The sequence below is a fragment of the Aulonocara sp. 'chitande type north' Nkhata Bay genome, linkage group LG11 (genome assembly GCF_057382095.1).
Source record: "Aulonocara sp. 'chitande type north' Nkhata Bay isolate Kocher_YH1m ecotype deep benthic linkage group LG11, A_spYH_male_GT1.1, whole genome shotgun sequence".
NCBI lineage: Eukaryota > Metazoa > Chordata > Actinopteri > Cichliformes > Cichlidae > Aulonocara > Aulonocara sp. 'chitande type north' Nkhata Bay.
In genome coordinates, this window is record NC_141354.1 from 25,314,437 (window position 1) to 25,333,446 (window position 19,010).

Sequence of the window (19,010 nt, forward strand, 5' to 3'; positions counted from 1 at the left end):
CCCAGGTCTGCTCAAATCACGATTAAGTTCACAGTTCGAAAGTGATATTTCAGCATATGATCACTAAACAGTAAAAACATGTTAAAGAGGTGGTTTCACCAGCTGGGATGGTGAATGGGACAAACAGTTAAGAAAAAGGATGGATGCTGTTTTAGTTCGTTTTAGTGTGTTTGCGTTTGAGATGTACCTGTCTGCCCTGGTCTCTGAAGAACTCGCCAGCATTGTCGATGACTTGTTCATCTGTGAGGGTGGAATACGGCTGCTCCTGACAAACGCTCAGCATCTCCCACAGAGTGACTCCGAACGCCCACACGTCGCTCGCCGTGGTGAACTTACCCTGTGATCAGACACCAACACACACCGACGCAGTCACCTTCGTTATCATAAACTCCATTACTGTAAAAGTAATCACATTGTATCATCTATGCTCAGCTTGTGGATCTGTTCTTTAAAATTTACTGACGGGATATTTGAGACATTTCACAGTTGGCCGGTAATTTCCTGTTTCTATTTTGGCTAAACTTTATGCTCTGTTACTGGTGTTTCCCCAAGGTGGACAGCGAAGCACTGTTCTGTGTGTAAGGGAGGTGGACCTACACGCACATCTGTACGGCTACCTTTCTGTGATCATTCATTGCCTCGAAAAACCGGCCTGTTATCATCATTAAGTTAATTTAACCCAAAAAGCCAGAAAATTCGAATTTCTTGAATTTATATTGAACGCTCTGATGAATAAATTAAATATCAGTTTCCATATATAAGTTTTAATGTACCTCACTGTAGCACTGCATGTGTTTGATTGTATAAATTCAGGGGGAAAAAACCCCATGTACACTGATGATGTCGAGGCCTCAAAAATTCCTGAATCTAATATGATTCACTTGCCGCCACATGACTGCATGTGTATGATGCATATAGGAAACATTAGGAAACTGAAGCCCCATAACTGCAAGTCAAACTGTGAACCACTGCAGTCAAATGTGGTCTAGGAAACTGCATAAAAAGAACAGTCATCTCCACGTTTGTTAATTAATCCAATATAAAGACAACATTCCTGTGCTCTCACCATGAGTATGCACTCCCAGGCCATCCAGCGTATTGGCAGCACGGCCCTGCCCTGGATCCTGTAGTAGTCTCCAGCGTACAAGTTCCTGCTCATGCCGAAGTCTGCGATCTTGATGTGACGCTCACCGCCTTGGTCCTCTCCGCTCTCGCCCCTCTCACCCCCAACCAGACAGTTACGTGTGGCCAGATCTCGGTGCACGAAGTTAAGCGAGGAGAGGAACTTCATTCCTGACGCAATCTGGCTGGCCATGGAAATGAGCGCTGGGTAACTGGAGGGAGGAAATTACAGATGGAAGAAAATAAAAACTGTTGCTTTGTGTGCGTCTGTGTGTGCTTTTAAGTATGTGTGTACATTTGTTCACATGTCCTACCTGATGGTTGGCGTATTGTGTGAAGGTCCAGTTTTGTCCAGAAGCACTCGTTGGGACAAATACTGGTTCAAGTCTCCACACTCCATGTATTCGGTGACCATGCAGAGCGGATCACTGCTCACACACACTCCCAGCAGCCTGATTATGTTCGGGTCCTTCAAGCGAGACAGGATCTTCACCTCTTTCAGGAAGTCGTTCCTGTCGAGGTGAGAAGAAGTTGTTACATCAGAGATAAAAAAAAAAAAAAAGAGAAACAATTCCTTCTCAGGCTTACTGTTAAAAAAAAAGCATACTTAAATATTTATCAAACAACATGTTTAATGTTAACTCTGGGTAAAGTGAGGAGGTTGCCGACCCCCTGTGGTCAATAATCAACACCTCCAGCCTGCAGCTCCTTGTGGCTTTCCACACTTTTCACTTCATTGATTTGTTTTTGCTGCTCAATATGTTTGTGTAGCTCTGGCTCTCACTAACCTCAAATATAAATCTGTGGGAAGATGTTCCCTGAACATAAGCTCACACGTGCTGATTTAATCTGCTCAGAGCAAAACTCCGGGAGAGCAGCAGGTGAAGGGAGTCAAACACCTACAAGTCTACAGACACCCAGAAACCTCATCTAGTTTGTGCACATATGGCCAAAAAAAACCTACAATTAGTTCCAAGATAGAAACATGTCATTAGAGGTCACAGACAGGGAGAGATGTCTGCACAGTGATAGGCATCAAATAAGCAGTTGAATTCTCTTAATTAACTTTTGATCCACAGAGATCAGAGAGAGAAGCAGGCATTTATTGTAGAGGCAGTAATCAGCTCGCTGTCACCAGCGAGTGGCTTGTGAGTGATTTGTACATGAAAACAAGGTTTGCTTTACAAAAATGGCAACAAACTTCTACTAAAGGTTAACACTTCAAATAAAACAGAGAACCTGAGAATATCCAATGATTTGTTTTCAAATGACCACTAAATACTCCTTGATAATTAAGAAACTTATTAGGTTCAAGGACCTCAGGAGGAAGCGTGAAAGACAAGTTAGGGTGGGATAACAGAAAGAACAATTGTGAATCACACTGAAGCCAGAGTCCAGGGTGAGGCACATATGATGCTACAGACCTGGCGTTCTTGGAGGCGTCTGGGCGCAGTATCTTCACAGCTACCAGAAGGGGGCGACCTTTTCTCACATTGAAGGGGAACTCCAGTGTAGGAAGGTCCTGAGGGCTCTCGATTTCACACAGGTGTACCTTTCACCCAAAAAATGAAAAAGGCAGGCACTGTTAAAGCACACTCACCCTTCTACCCACTGGAGTTACTTTTCATCTCATTTCTCACCTCTCCAAACTGCCCCTCCCCGAGCTTCTCCTTGAAGATGAGACACTGGCGCGGCAGCTCTGGAAGCGGGGCAGCATCAGCTCCGGGGCTTGAAGAGGCCAAGGCCGGAACAGCGTAGGTGTTGTTGCCACTGACACCTTGCAAGCTCACGATGTCTGCCTCGGCATAGTGGGGGACGCTGGGGGGCATCGGGGGAGACACGGGCGGAGAGAGAGAAGGGTAAGGAGGGGACCCGGGGTAGGGAGGAGGCTCATCCTGTGCTGGGGGGAAACCTTTCTCCATGTCAAAGTCCAGACCACAAGCTGAAGAGAGGAGGAAGATGCAGAGAGGCTGGATGAGACTGAGAAACTACTGTGAGAGAAGAAATGTGTAATCAAATACATTTTAAAAACAGAGCTGTCTCTAAACAGTTTGGGAATTATTGTTGTGAAGGGATGGATTGGATCATTTGAGACTTGTTCAATAACGTTCAGCACATCTACTAGAAGAGTAAAACAGGCAAACTGAGTGAAATCACACACAAAAGGTGTTTTGACCTCACAAATTCACCGTTGTAAATGAGCAAATGATGGGCCCACACAGCTGTGCAGTCATTCATCTGCCTGGACGCTGAGCTAAAGGAAGAATAACTCAGAAACTGTCATCCAACAGAAATTCCAGCGCACACTGGGGATCTCTAGATCGTCTTAATTTATTAAGAGTCATCAGCAATCACAAATTTGTGAGCTCGTTTCTCACTGCGGTTGTGTCTGGTATGCTCATTCACACAATGCAGTGATGGCAGGGGAGACTTTTGCTTAAGCGGACACACTGAATCACCCCCATAAGAAATAAATCACGGAGGTCTGTGACGTGAAAGGCGTGAAGGTGCTGTCAAAATCAGTGACTGAAGGCTAAACTTTCTTACTTAAAAAACCCCAAAACCCTTTCATGTATTGCACAGCATCGGTCTATTCTGCTTAGATTTAAACCTAATTAAAATGTGCTGCTGCGCTTACTAATAGAATTTAAACAGCTCTGAAATATTTAATTTAACAAGGGGTACTTTACATTCAACACAAACTCCTCTCATGAGGTTTCAACAGTTCATAAAAGTCAAACACTTGCGGGGAGTGTGGCCTTTGAATACTAAGTTGTTATATTTTTGTTAAAATAATAATGGGAACGATAAGAGACTTTTTAGTCCGCTTCAAGCTGAGCACCCACGGCCCCATGAATATTAATTATGTTTTAAACAACTGCTTAAATTCAGCATTTTGGACTTTATAATAATTAATGACAATTAAGTAAAAATTAAAATAAGCCACGTTGCAGTTCTGTACAGCTGTGATTGATTGCAAACAGCAGCATGCTAACAGGCTCACAGCGGCAGGACTAACATGTTAATTTTAAACAGGTAGCAAAACACAACGTGCACACGAGACTGGTCAAGATTAGTTTTACCGATTTTTGGCCATGAACCAAATTATTAGACAAATTAAAATTGTGACCAGATGACGTGAAGCGAAGGCATCACCGCATTTAGCCGTCGAGGCTAGTTTTATTGCGGTCCGTCCAATAATTAATGATTCAATCAAACCCACAAATGTGGAAGTCAATGGTGGGAACTGTGGAAGAGTCCAGGAACGACTGCAGACGTGGCGCCAGGATTACGATCCAGGACTGAGCCTTGTAATTAATTATTAATTCAGTGTTTTTAATAATGCTGCTTCTATTTATTAAAAACAGATAGACGTAAAGTTAAGAAAACAATGCTGTGATTTTTATTCTGCTGTGGATTGTGAAGACCAATGTAGGCTGACATTTAATTAAGCACCAAGTAGAGAAACAGAAAGACAGAAACTAGTGGGTGAGGTAGAAAAAATGCACATTGTTCTATTCAAACTTTGCTTTTGTGAAATGTCATTTGAAATTTTGAAAATAATAATTCACATTTTCTCTAATTTTGTCTCTAATACCACTTAGTACACAGCAACAAAAATTGTGACCTACTCAGAAGTAAGACGCTTAGAATTATTCGTCTGATAAAGTTTGTCACAATACTTCTTGTGATTTATGTCTTGTATACATTTGTCCTCTGATGTATTTTCTTTTTCTGTAAAATGAAGTTAAAAATGCAAGCTCACTAACAACAGTGAGCATAAATATTTGCAAACCAGCAAACAACACCGCTTGATCAATCACATGACGGTGACTCACTGCATTCAGCCATGCAGAGATGGTCAAGAGACCTGCTGAAGTTCAAACAGAGCATCATAATGAGGAAGAAATGTGATTTAACTGACTTTGAATGTGACACGGATGCTGGTGGCTGGTCTGAGTATTACAGAAGCTGCTGATCTGCTGGGATTTTCACACACAACCATTTCTGGGTTTACAGAGAATGAGCTCGAAGAGAGAAAATATCCAGTGACTCCTTTTTGAAGTCAGAGGTAAGAGGAGACTGGCCAGACTGCTTCAAGCTGATAGGAAGGCAAGAATAACTCAAATAACCACTCGTTATAAGCGAGGAGCACCTCTGAATGAAGAATGAAGAGAGAAGAGCATCTCTGAATGCACAACATTTTAAACCTTGAAGCAGATGGGCTACAGCAAGAAGACCACACTGGGTGCCAGTAGGGCACTTCTGAAGGCATAAAAAGGTGCAAACCTAATAAATTGGTCAGTAACTTAATTTCTCTTCATAAATAAAAGCTTTGAGTTGCTCAGTCACTCAGTGAAAGGTACAAACTACAGGGGGGGACCATCCAGTTGATCATTACAGCCATGCTGCTTAGTGCATCTAGCAGCAGCATGACTGCTAGTGTGACAGCTATGCTTTCAGCTTGGCTCAGCTCGCTGCAAGCTTTATAAAAAGAAAAAAGTCTGAGTCTGTTAGTCAGTGAACACTTTTAGAATTACCCAAGAGCCAAACCATCCCTTCAAACAAGCAATGAGTAATGTGAGTGGTGAGTGAATGAGAAATGAGTGGAGAGGTCAGACACATGCAAAATACACTAATTCTATGTAGGAAGAAATGTTTGTGTCTCGACTGCGACAGCACATCTGCCGTCTCGACTCAGGTAGTCACAGATGGATAGGTAGGTAATGAAGCAGGGGCCCCTCTTGACTGTTGGCCCAGTCTGAGGTCTCTTACCCTGGGGCACATTGAGGCTCTTTTCCCGAACCTGTGTGGAGCTGGGGACGACTAATGCTCTCGAGCCTTTTCTGTGATCTGGTAGGAGCAGGTAATGGGCTGGGTTGTTTAACAGCAAGGCTGGGAGTGCACACATACACACACACACACACACACACACACACACACACACACACACACACACACACAAGAGGATGCACAGGGCGAGGTGGGGTATACACAGGCACCACAAAGTGGATCGTACAACGCACAGAAAGTGGCACAAAGTACAAACACAGCAAAACAAAATACCAATGATTAGCATGACAATGTTAGCATATCCATCATAATAAAAGGGATGAGGTGGGGTTGCGCTGGCACATGGAGCACAGAACAAAAGTGCATTGCAAAAACAGGCAAGTTAACGTAACTCAGGCAACAATCAAACATAACAAGAACCAGTGGATAAAATAATGTTTCTGTTACTCGTGTTATTTCAAATTCACACAGGCGCCTAGTAAAGATGGCATGCCGACCTCCTGCGGTACAATGCAAGCAAAGGAATGCCTTTTATTTCTTTACTCGTCTTTTCCCCCCTCCCTTGTTGCTTTTCTTCCCTTTTCCCAGAACAATAGCTCTTTTGTGCCCCCTCTGTGCTGTGCATCTTCATGGAGGCCCTCTCCCTGGCAGGGTGTTTAGTTTGATTTACTTTAGCATGGTGGAACGTGTTGTAAAACTATTGTTTTCTTGACATTCATGCCACATTTTTTTCCCCCCCGTCTCCAAATGTGTTTGCTTTCTGATATGATAAACAAAGCAATCCGTATAAACCACATACATTATTGTAGAAATTTACACACTGTACATGTGGAAGAGTGCATCGTTTCCAAGCCAGCTGCAAGTGGCTGATCAATCTTTGTCACCACATGTTTAGCATCAATCAAAACTAAGAGTGATTTCTTTGGATTGAGCAGCTACAACAGAAATCTTTAACCCCTCAATGAATCAAACATTTCCATCCATATCCTACATAACTGAATAGGTACCTGTGCTGTCTCTGTGATCTCGGGGCCGGAGCAGGGCGCTGGGCTCCTGATACTCCCCTTCTGCCTCTCTGTCGTGGTCTCGGTCATCTGGAAAAGTGTGGATGCGCTGGTAGCGACTCGAGTAGCTGTGGGTGTTGTTGATGACCACGTTGTCTGAGGGGACCGAAAGGTGAACCCGCAGCTCATCGCTGGACAGACTGCCTTGGGCCTGGGGAGGGCAGAGTATTCAGGCAATATAAATGCACCATCTGAGTCTCCGGAGCAGATGTGTGATCAAACCGTGAAAACGGGCACTGATCGTTACACAATTAGCAATAAATGTAAAATGATTCCCACTACACATCCAGATGGAAATGCAGAGTGTCTCTGCCAAAAGACTGGCAGTTGTTATCTCAGGATGCCATCAATCACTTAAAATTGGGTAAAAGGAACAGCTCAGGCTAATCACATTTCTCGCTTAGAGCCATTTATTCAGCAGAAAGTAGTTCCCCTTGAATCTGTTAACAGCAAAATTACCGTTTACCATTTTCGGTTCTCTAGAAAATTATTGTAATTTTTGAGGTTTTCAAGGCTTTCTGCAAAAGTAAACAAACATGTTTTAGCTGGAACGAGCGTGGGAAAAAACAAAAGTTTCAAAAGTTTGGCTAATAAAATCAGGACTATGTTTAAGAAGAAAAAGCCCACACTGCTCATTATGCGTATATAATGAGTTGGCTTTTCTGTAGAGCTGCTCATTTGAAGTATTACTATACTCGTGCACTAAAAGTATCCCACAGTGCACACATACTTTAAAATGGGCTGGATGTGGTGACCCTAAACCCTCCCTTACTTATACTGCAACACACCTGGGTTACTGGGGGCTTCCCATGATGCACTGAGTGTTTCCTTTTCACTTTCTGCATGTTTATACACCACTCTGCATTTAATCATTAGTCATTATTAACCTCTGTATCTCTTCCACGGTGTACCTTTGTCCTGTATCATCGTCATGTTGGAAAGTTTAACTGACTACACAGTAACCTACATAAAATTCCCAAAACAGGGAATAGGGGAACTGTGAACGAATGACTGACTTTGGATACAACCCAAGATCGGATGAATATAAACCACTTGGGATAAATAAGAAAATGTTTCATGAGCTGATCCTCCATGAGCGCCAGTTTAAAAAGGAATGCCATGTGACCCGAGTCTGGACCCACCTTTCCCAGTAACTTTTTCCAGTACTGCCTCCAAAGAATGACAACTATCACAGCCAGGAGCAGAAGGATGATGCCCACCAGGCAGCCAATCAGAATGGCTGTATTGCTGCTGTCGTCTTTAGCCACGGGAAGCCCCGCCCTTGGAGTAACAGCAGCAAACGCCGGCCCTGGAGAAGGCAAATAGAGGATGAAATGTTAGCATGTTTCCTTGATTTCTTAAAAGTTGCATGTGGGTCTGACGTCATGTCTATCGATCACCATGCAACACCGGGGTCTTCGTGTGTGGGTGTTTGTGAGAGACCGCACGCTGGTCTGAGTTAATGCTCTGGTCAGACTGCGAGGATTTGCTCTTTCGGCACAGTCACGCTCTCACTGAGGTCGCGGTTTCATCAGGCTTACAAAGCATCTGATAGGGATTGCCTGTGTGAGAATGCATTTAGTATGCCCGCTCATACCAGAGAGCTTCTCAGAGCCCGCTGCTGTGAGAACAGTATGTCAACACTGTTTGGCTTTATGCAGCGCTTTAAAGTCAACTATTAATCAGAATCAAGCAGCTATTTCTTCTCCTTTGAAGGTGGCGTGGCGTGTAATTTGAAAGATGAATGAAAGAGTTTCCTCGGTACAGTTTAGTGTAAACTTTTGCCCATAAACAAACTCTTACAGGCAACAGAGAAACTCATGCAATATGGTGCATAATGCATTTCCGTAGATGTGCGCACATAAATGCATATCATCAACAAACACACACCTGCGCCCACGCTAATGCGCGCACATTTACCACCAATTGATACATTACAATGTCAGATCAGAAGACGGCCCCTTTCTGTCTGTCACTTCAACACCATGCGGGTAATAAATAAACCCAACCAAAGCCCTTCAACCGCAGCCAGTAACGAGGACAAAGCAGCATACACGCCACAGAAAACCATTTCCAGCTTTCTAAAAAGCCTGTTATTGTCTAGCTGTGGAGACTAGAGCCAGTTCCCGAAAAACATGCAGTTTGTGAGACCACAGGAAGCCCAGTTGTTATTCATACATAAATAAATTTTACTATAGCTCGGTTAGTGTTTTCTCCTCCAGCTGTATATCTTCAAACCCAGGGGAGAGAGCCCGGTGCCAAAGACTGCCCCTGTAATCCTTCTCCCATTATACTTCATACTCTCTACCGAGCAATGGGACAGTTTTAAGATGTTGGAGGAGGGCCAGAGTGGATGGAGTTAGCTTCCCCACCCCTCTGATCGTCCCCTCTTCTCTTTTTTTCCTCTCACCTGAAAGCGTCCAGTTACCAGTGGTGTCCATCATGACAGCGGTGGTGGTGGTGGTGGGGGGTTCTGGAGGAGCGAGGGATGGACAAAGGAGGAAGGCATGAGAAGAAAAGTGATGGAGACTCAGAAGAGAGTGATGAGCAGAGGAAAAAAAGTCCTGGAAAGCAGAATTCTGCCTTTTTTCTTTTACTCCGATACAGCAATCTTTAAAGTTATTAAAAAAAAACCATAATGAAACAATTGACCTTTAATTTTAAGCCTGATTTCTCCTTTAAATACAACACACTGTGTTAGATAAGGATCGGGCACAGAGGTTCAGGCAAAGAAATTTCAGAGCTCGTGATGACGACAGAGGCCAGTCAAACACGTGCCTCCTTTGGCGCTGCATGCCTCTGGATCTGCTTCATACGCATGACACAGATGCACTGCCAACATGCTTACACTCATGGCAACTGGAAAATAAGAGATAGGAGATGATAGAGAGATCAGGGGAATTAGAGATGTGGTAGAGCGCAGCATGGACCACGGAGGGGTAAATGAAAGAGCACGGCAGGTGATAAAAGGAGACAACAGAGAAGGAATGGTAAGTGGAAAGAGTGAGAGGGGAGATAAATGTTGGGGTGATGAGCAGAGGGATAGAGGGGAAGCGCAGGACTCACCAGTAGGCCCGGTAGTGGAATTGAAGGCACCGCGGCTCGATGTGGGAGCAGAGGAGGTGACATTAACAGGAGGAGGAGAAGATGATTTGGTGCCAGGAATCTTGGGAATATTTGGAGGAAATAAATCAGTGTCTGTGACATCCTCCTCAAACGGCTCTGAATAACCAAAAAGAGACAGAGGGGAGGGGGAGAAGTCAATTTAATGAAAATAAATCATGTTTTATGTGTTTAGAGGGTTTTGTGTGACGCAGCACACCTTCTGGTAGCCCTCAGCTGTGAGGAAACAGTGACTGTGGTCACAGCTGGTTGTTATTCCAGAGAAAGCCAATTCATTTCATTGGATTTAATTACCTTGTTTTTGACTGGGAACTGATCCTTTCCTTATCGATTAGCATGACTGATTGTGTTAGCTCACTAACCCTCGGCAGGTAATCAAATAACATACTCTGCTTTGTTTGCACAACACAGCCAGCATCTCGGTCTTGTAGCTCACGTATGACTAAATGTTAATGCAGGAGTCGACCGGGGAGCTGGAAGGAGTTCGGTTTGTGAAAGTTGACAGCAGAGGAGCTCTGAGCATACTCTCAGCTGCTGAATGCAGAATGAATGAGCGCCGAATGTTTATATGGACCCCCTAATGTGAGAGATAGACTGTAGACATACGTGATTAGAGGGTGTAAGGAACATCTGACTCTGAAATTACCTCTAAGCCAGCAATGCTAGCCCGGTGGATAGTTGAGTAACAGGTTATCAACCAGGCCGACCGCTTTGTGATGCCAGATGTGAGCCAGCTCTAACTAACACAGCATACAGCTGCATTTGTCGGTAGTTTTGTGAATAAAGTCCGTTACAGACTTCGTGCGACCTTTCTTTACGTGTCAGACGTTTGAACCAAACCTCATTTGGTCATTTATCACCAGTGTGGCTCGAGTCCAGCAGCAAGACGTGTCAGGCCACTGCTGGGTCCACTGATCTGAGCCACCTGAGTTTGGTGAGATAACTCGGCTGATTCTTATCCAACTACACCTGACAGTGTTTTTAACTAGAAAAGACAGCTTAATTAGTCACAGTAATCTGAAGCTGAGAGCAGAGGAGTCCTCTATCCGACTTTGACTCAGATAGGCATGAAACTCATCTTTCTCTGTTCGCCTTCATGCTGCGCCTGATTGTTGGAACCTAGACACAGATAATGAAGACAACAGATGGAGGGAAAATAGTCACTTTTTTAAAAATAGTGTTTTAGATCAGGTAGAAAAGAATGAACGCTAATTATGTTCACAGATGGGCTGCTTTGGGTTTTTAAAATTCTGAATAGGAAAGTACTGATAATGTCTCAGAGAATAGCATGATTTTTCTGTTCATGTCCAAAAGAGGACTCTCAAATGCTGAACATGTTGATCAGTTAAAAGGCTGAAAGCTTCACTCTAAAAGCCACAGCAGCTCCACTTTACTTAAATTTTACACTGAACACCTGAGGAAAGCTGATTGCTGTAGCATGGATGAAAATCCAATCTCTCACAGGTCGGTATTTTTTGGCTTTTTGTTTTGGTGCCATCTATATTTAGCCTTTCCCTAGACAAAGCTAAATCTCAGCTTGACTTCCACGATAGTGCAAGTTGCTAGGATATGTGTGATGTAAGCGCCTAGCGTCTATAGAAGCAATAACCGCCTGCCAGAGTGGCTAAAATACACATCTCACAGATGAAAAAAATGGACAAACTCAATTGTGTTTCCTACCAGAGAGGAAAGATATCTCGCTGATGAGCAGCCAACGGTCGGCAAAGTAGAATTTGCAGCGGAGGATCTGAGCCGGCCGGCCGCCCAGTGGGAGAGAGATGGGTCGTGACGAGGGGTCTTTTAGATCCTCGAGGGGCACAGGCAAGGTGAAGGCAGGAGAGGACCATGGCTGGAGGATGCCAGGCTTAAAAAGGCACTCCACTTTGCTGAAAACTCTGACACCCTGTGTGTGACGGTTATTACTGTGCACCTAGAGGAAGGAGAAAATTGTGTGAGTGCAGAGAAGCAAAAAAAGAAAGAAAAAGTTGCAATCAGTTACAAAATCTTTTCACTACCTATAGCTCATGGAAATATCTGGAAAACCTTTAGACCTTTGTCATTCATTATCCGCGGAAAGGCAGGAAGAGATTAAATTAACGCACATAATTAATGACACATTCTCTTTCTGTTGAGCCATAATTGCTTTGGCACGACTTAGAGCAGAGCCGGGCTGCAAATTAACAAAATTAGAACACAGGAGGAGAGAAGGAGGGTAGAAGAAAAGAAAGTGTATGACAGAAGAGAAGAGAATAGAGGATATATCTTCTCTGTTTTACAAGCAGGGAAAGGCCAAAGACGGAAGAATCCATAAAAGCTGAATTAATATACGAGGAGTCGTTGTGGCTGGAAGCGGAAAGAGGAGCTTGACAAGAAGAGACGAGGATGTGGGGGAAGATGGAGGTTGGTCAATTGAGGTCAAAAGTATAGATCTAAGAGACTGAAAATTAAGAACGAGATAGAAAAAAAAATCCCCTCTTAGAGAGCAGAGGCTGTTCTGACAGGTTAGCTGTAAACCTTACACACTGAAAGGCCAGCTGCTCTAACCTAATCCACGTGTTAAGTCTCTCTCACACACACACACGGCGTGCAAGTGTTTCTGTTTGGAAAGGGGACAAAATGGGGTGTGTGGGTATGCACTGGAAGCTGGTGGTAGAGGTAGAGCTCTGATAAGTCAACAGAAATAAGGAAATTTACTACTCCTTCAGGGAATGCAGCTGCAAAAGCTTAATGTAAGACACACGTTAAGAAATCAAGGGATATATTTGTCTACGTCCACATGCACGGGCAAAAATCTTGGACAAAAAGGCCCAAAGAACAGAACAGAAACTTTAGAAAATGTGTAAGAAGTGCAGGTTATGGCTGACAAAATGTCAAAGGGCAGATTTCTCTTATTAAACACAGTTTGAGGAAGTGCGGTCTTCAGAGACGGGTCAAGCCAGAATCAGGTTCAGGTTCCCTCTCCTTGTTTATTTGACCTGTGTGTCTGACATATCCGCTCGGGCAGGCTAGTGTAACGCTGCGTGTCAGTTGAGGTTAGTGTATGAAAACGACTGGGGAAAAGGCAAGAAAAACAGGATAAGCGTAGGAAAAACACCACGAATACCGCTGGGAGAGATTTTTAAAAGGTAACAGAGGTAAACTGTGGAAAAACACGTGGAAAAAGAAAATAAAGATTCAAAAAATGTTCAGTCACTGTCAGGAGATTTTAGAGTAATTACTTGTGCCCTTTTTAAGGCATGCAGGCTGTTCAATCCACAGAGATGTATATGGTGCTTCTCACCCAAACCGACATTCCAGTCCGCGTCCAATGAGACAACACAGTTATAATTCAAACTGGGTTGCTTCACACCATTATCCCCCTCATTGCTCCACAAACTAACCCCAAAAGCCGCACAGACGCACAAACAGACTGTGATGCAATTTGGTGGCTCCCAGAGAGACGAGCACTGATGCACTGTCCCATCATAAACAATGGCACATTCAAACTAATTAAATGGCTGCAGAGCTATTCCAGTAAAAATGTTGCTTCCTGACGCTGCAGATAAAGGAACTTAGTGCTGTTTAAAAAGAGAGACACACAGACACATAACGGTGCTGATGGAGTTCGTTTTAGGGCCCGAGCTGCTTGGAGACAAAGGAATTTCTAAGCAGTTTCATCAGATGGAGAAATGGGACATGATTGTTTTGGGCTAATGAGATAATTAATCAACCAAAACAATGTATTAATTACAAATACTTCTTTGTCAAGTCAATGGCCTGCTCATAACACAGGAAGACAGGAAGACAGACACAGAGCAGTTAACAAAAGTTAACATTTTTGTGCCTTCGAGAAGCTGGACGCATCGAGGTGCTTCGAACGTTCAGACTGTAGCCCATAAAAAAGAAAGTTTGATTCGACTGCTGTCTGGTTTTCTCAACTTAAGTTTTGGAGGGTTTTTTTGGCAGACAGTTAGAAAAAAAGATCTTCATTTTAAGCTGAAAAGGATGATATGCATCAAAGACGCCCCATTTACTGAGCCGTGCTTTGAAATGTATCACACAGACAAAGAGACTCCTGTTGGATGGAAACTGTGGAGGGTTTAACTGCCAAAAAAATAAATATCAACTACATAAATACATTTATATGATCTTAAATGCACCAATCAATTTAACTGTTATATATAGAGAGAAATCTCAGTTTTAATAAGCTCCTGTGTTCCTTTCCCTCCTGGTACTGATTGCCCTGTTTATACATGTATGATTTTTCCTTTGTATTTTCCCTCATATTTATTCCCCAAAATGTATTTATTTTTGTGTTCGTTCTTTATGCATTTCTGCTTATAAAGGGGGGATTATTCAAAGTGTAACTGCACCAGCCAGAACAAAGCTATTCGTTTTCTACCAGCGGGAATACACGCAAAGAAAAAAACAATACAGAAATAAATCCATAAATAAATGAGTATTTCTTAAATTAATATTAATACATGGACGTGTGAATAAACAGGGGAGAGCAGGAGGAAGTAAATGGAAACCATTTATGCCACATTTTCTTTAATAAGTCAAGGTCTATGTTCAATTTTAAACTGTAAAAATGTAGATTTTAATGATATTTACCGACTCTCTTTCATTTACTATGGCAGTTTCACATCTCCATGAACAAAGTCCTGCCATGTCCTCTTAACCATTCACCCAAAACAAAAACACAGGAAATGCACTGAAATGTGACCTGATATGAGATTATCTCAACACATGAAAAACTGGTTTGCGATAAAATGAGTGACGATTTCTAAAGATGATCATTCTTACAAGGTGGATCTCCTCCAAGGCACAGACCATTGACTATCGCTTTTAGCCGCAACGGCATCTCTGATTTACACTATCTGCAGAGGTAACAACGCCCTGCACAGATTTATACACGCACTACTGCACACAAGCACAACTTCGAGTGCCTACCTGCATGTGGTGGAAGACTCGTGGTTTCTCAAAGTGGAACTCAATATCCACGCTGCCTTGCCCGAGGGATTCCCGGCTCCAGCCCAGGTAGTCATACCCAGGCCACACCCTCAACTCCTTAGTCTTTGTAAAGTCGTCTCCTCCCAGGACACCGTCACACAGCTGACCAAGCCCTCCAAACTGTATCCTGCACACAAACAAGCAACAGGTAGCTGTAGCTAAAGAGGTAGTGCAAAGTGTTGAAGTGTCCTCGGGCACTTATTGCATTGCTACTGAACCCCAAATTGGCTTTTGTGCGTACCAGAGGTTAAAAGAAAAAAGAGAGAGAGAAAAAGTGTATAATGGCACAGAATAAAGCACCAATTGTGTGTCTGAGTGTGGCTTTTAGAGCTCAGTAAGAAAAGAAAGTGCTTTGTAAGGACCCGTACATTTACCATTTAAAGCAGAAATAAAGCTGTGTGCACGAGGATGCACACACACTAACACAAGTTCAAACACAAACCTTAACCCCACTTCGTTTTCCCCCTACAAACACACACCTCAGCAAACAGCAAACACTAAGCAACAGAACTGGATCCCCAAACAGTTCCCCCCACTGCCGACCATATGAGCCCTCGCCCGTGCGTTTTGCTACGGGAGCGTCTGGATTACATCAAAAGTGCTACATCACTGGCTAACAAAACATTTCAGCCCCATTAAGCGCACAGCCCACGCAAGGGTGGACACCACCCCCATTTCCCCCCCTCCATGGCTCCCTACCAAAAACCTCACGGCCAGGAAACATGCCTCAAATCCCCGAACAACTAAAGAAAATAATGTCATTCCCTTTCGATTAGGCCGACTGGATAAACCTCATGAGAGGATTTGGCTTCAGAGCTAGCAGATGTGATAAGCACAGTTTTTGTTACTCCATTGATGAAGTCACAAATATCATCATGATAGCGCTTCACCCCACATTTCTGGGTGTCACTAATGTGGTGTGAATTGTTGTCATGATCATATTTCACATTTGCCGCTGCAGTGCCGTGATTTATAAACGAGGCCATGCCTGCACATTTCCATTAAAGCGAAATCCAGGCGTTTATGGAAATCCAGCATACTTGTGCATAAAAATGAAAATGGAAAAGATGCTCGGAGCAGATGTACGTCTTACCCTTGTTCCGTGCTCCCATCATAGGTGGAGTCGTTGAGATACACAGACATGCCGGGCAGCTGCATGACATGACCCACTGGAGCTGTGTAAGCCTTCAACCCATCTGAAACACGGCAAGACGGGAAGAAATATTAGTCGAGAGGTCCTTGAAACAAGCATTTTTTTTCCCGTTTTCATTGTGAGTAGTTCAACATGTACAGAGCCAACAGAAATCCCAGCTGCAGGGAAGAACTGCTACAGCTGGATTTCAAGCAGTAAAACAAACTAAAAGGCCATCCACCAGCGGAACTCGAGCCTCCTTGCCTCTAATGTACACCTAATCAGCCCACTCCCTGAGAACAGAGGTGACGTCAGTAACGCTGACTCCAGCCCGGTGCTTTGCTACCCAAAATAAACACAATTCTTCACATAACATATGTGCAGCACACCCTGATTGCACATAAACATGTGTCTTTAGATGTGAGTATTTGCAGGTACCGGTGTGCGAGTGCTTGAGAGCCAAGCAGGTCCAAAGTTAAAGCTAAGGAATAATAATGGGGTGACATTGTGCTGCCTCTCTAAAATCTGATATGGAATGAAATAAAAGGTCAAATATGTATAATTTGACCTTTTATTTCATTCCATATCAGACTTTAGAGAGGCAGCATTACATTGTGTAGATTCTGCATAATCTCCAGCCCGTAGGAAAAACGAAAAGGGAAAAGAGCCGAAAGCCACATTCAAGCATATTTCAGAGGGATGGTGTCCCTGAAGACACAGACCGGGAACTGGTCTTTTAGTGCCAGTGGCAGTTGTGATTTACTGACAACCCAGTGAGCATCTGAGGGAGGTGGGTGGGGCAGGATAGGAGACATAAATACTCAGTGAGTCAGTGTTGTGCTTCAGCAAACATGGAGACCAACACCATTCATCAATATGGGGCTTCTTTTATTTGGCCAAATCCCACAAAGGCTGTAAATTTGAATGCCTCAATTCGATGTATGGAATGCATGGAAAAAAAAAACAACCCACACACTTGTGATCATTACCATCTGATACAGGATCAAATCTGGGACGACAGCCAGCTAAGCCATCTTCACCATATGAAATATTTTATCTAAACTGGAGGGCACGCATCGCCTAGCACAGACAAAACGAGTGTTCGTAAAATCGGGGACGTTGTCCATCAAATCCACGCTCATACACACTCACCGTTCCAAAGGCAGCCATAGAGCTCCACCCGAAGACAAACGCTCATAACCCGGTCGGCGAGGGGGTAGAATCGCACCATGCGAGCCACAATGGGAGGTCCGAGGTCTTTCAGCACAACATCATAGGTGTTCTCATTACCAGACACCACCTAGGGGAGAGCAGTTCAAATATTCAATCACACAGCATGTTGTTCGCCTCTGCTAATAACTGTAAGGTTGAATAAATCCACACCTTAAGGCGCCCAGATTTTATTCAGAGTGCATTTTCTGAATTTGTTAATCCAAGAGGAGCTGAAATGAACCGACTGAACTTTTTCTTTAATACATAAAGGTGCAAAGAATGATTGATTTGAGAGGTTAGAGCCGCAGGCTGTTTTTAGATGAAACACATTAACGCAAAAAAAATTACTTCGGTTTGCAGTTTCTCAATATTTGTTGTGTGTCAATATAAGGTCCAGAATAGTAAATGCAAGTGAGAGCCAAACAGTGTAACCTTCCTTAAACATTTTGTTGTCGGAGTTTGTAATTCCCAAGCTGCCATGTAAGAGTGGTACAAAACACAGAGTACCATGTATCACCAAATCAAATATTCAACAGATGCAATAATAGAGGCTTTAAAAGAATATAAACTCTGCACATGCATTCGTTGCATTGTTCAGCCGGAAGCTTGGCTTAGTTCCAAACTGCTCAACTTCACAATGAATAATAAGTAAATCAAATGCAAATGAATTATACAGATAGCTGTGATTAACACTTCATTTATACTCAACAGCCCCAGGATATTAAGTCGTATCCTATCAATAATGGAGTCGCCCTCAGCAGTATGTTTCTTGTGTTGACACCCCACTGGCTCATTTAATGACATTCAAATTGTTATTTCGCTCCATTTGTTTGTGACAGAAACAGAGGGATCCAGTTCATTTGTAATCAAGGCGAGGACGTGAGAAAAATCCCACTTACATCTTGGCCCCAGCGGTCCTTCCAGGTGATCCATTTCTCTCCATCTCGGGAATAGCGGAGCCGGTAACTGCGTGCAAATTCCTGACCGTGCCCATCAGCGTGGCGACCTTGAGTGCCGACCAGAGCCAGGAAGTGGAGTCTGCGCAGGTCAATCTACAGATGACAGATGATCATAACGTATGTCACTCAGAAAGCTGGAAATGCCAACAAGATTTAAAAGTACTGGGATGCTTCCAAACTCACCTACATTTACTCATATTGTTCAATTTCAATATATTTTAGGACTTATTTTCATATGCTTACGATAGTCTAAAAAGTGTGTGCTCAGAATGCAAAGAGCTGATTTGGGAGGATATCGATGACCTTGATGTAGAGAAAAGATGATTAGCGCGGTCTAGACTGACAAATATGTGTTCTTGTAGGATTACAGTTAAGAGCTTCTTCACCACTGCAATTTCAATGATTTTTAAAGATAGAAAGGAGAACTCATGAAGAGCATAAAGAGATCTTATCTGTCTTTCAGTATCTACTAAAAGCTGGGAGTGACACACGCATGCATTAGGAGAAGAAAAAGGAAAACAGCGACCCTGCTTCTGCCCAGATGTAACAAACATAACGACTGGCAAAATAAAATCCTATCTTTGTTGCACTTTTTGCACAACTGTAACAAAC

At 43.3% G+C, this 19,010-nt stretch overlaps 1 protein-coding gene across 6 annotated transcripts in view; it reads right to left on the reverse strand.

Annotated features, from left to right (window-relative positions):
- Positions 1–19,010, reverse strand: part of ddr1 (discoidin domain receptor tyrosine kinase 1) — a 56,088-nt gene that overhangs the window by 6,828 nt on the left and 30,250 nt on the right. For 3 of the 6 annotated variants that reach the window (XM_086311357.1, XM_086311355.1, XM_086311358.1), the window contains exons 5-19: positions 18,339–18,491; positions 17,380–17,527; positions 16,189–16,291; positions 15,036–15,222; positions 11,784–12,033; positions 10,047–10,202; positions 9,391–9,453; positions 8,123–8,289; positions 6,924–7,131; positions 5,899–6,018; positions 2,763–3,064; positions 2,547–2,674; positions 1,437–1,634; positions 1,067–1,334; positions 188–337 (exon numbers count right to left, since the gene is read on the reverse strand). In XM_086311357.1, the coding sequence (XP_086167483.1) occupies positions 188–337; positions 1,067–1,334; positions 1,437–1,634; positions 2,547–2,674; positions 2,763–3,064; positions 5,899–6,018; positions 6,924–7,131; positions 8,123–8,289; positions 9,391–9,453; positions 10,047–10,202; positions 11,784–12,033; positions 15,036–15,222; positions 16,189–16,291; positions 17,380–17,527; positions 18,339–18,491 (2,601 nt within the window). The remainder of the gene's footprint in view (positions 1–187; positions 338–1,066; positions 1,335–1,436; positions 1,635–2,546; positions 2,675–2,762; positions 3,065–5,898; positions 6,019–6,923; positions 7,132–8,122; positions 8,290–9,390; positions 9,454–10,046; positions 10,203–11,783; positions 12,034–15,035; positions 15,223–16,188; positions 16,292–17,379; positions 17,528–18,338; positions 18,492–19,010) is intronic. The other 3 variants (XM_086311356.1, XM_086311359.1, XM_086311360.1) reach the window with 3 other exon arrangements.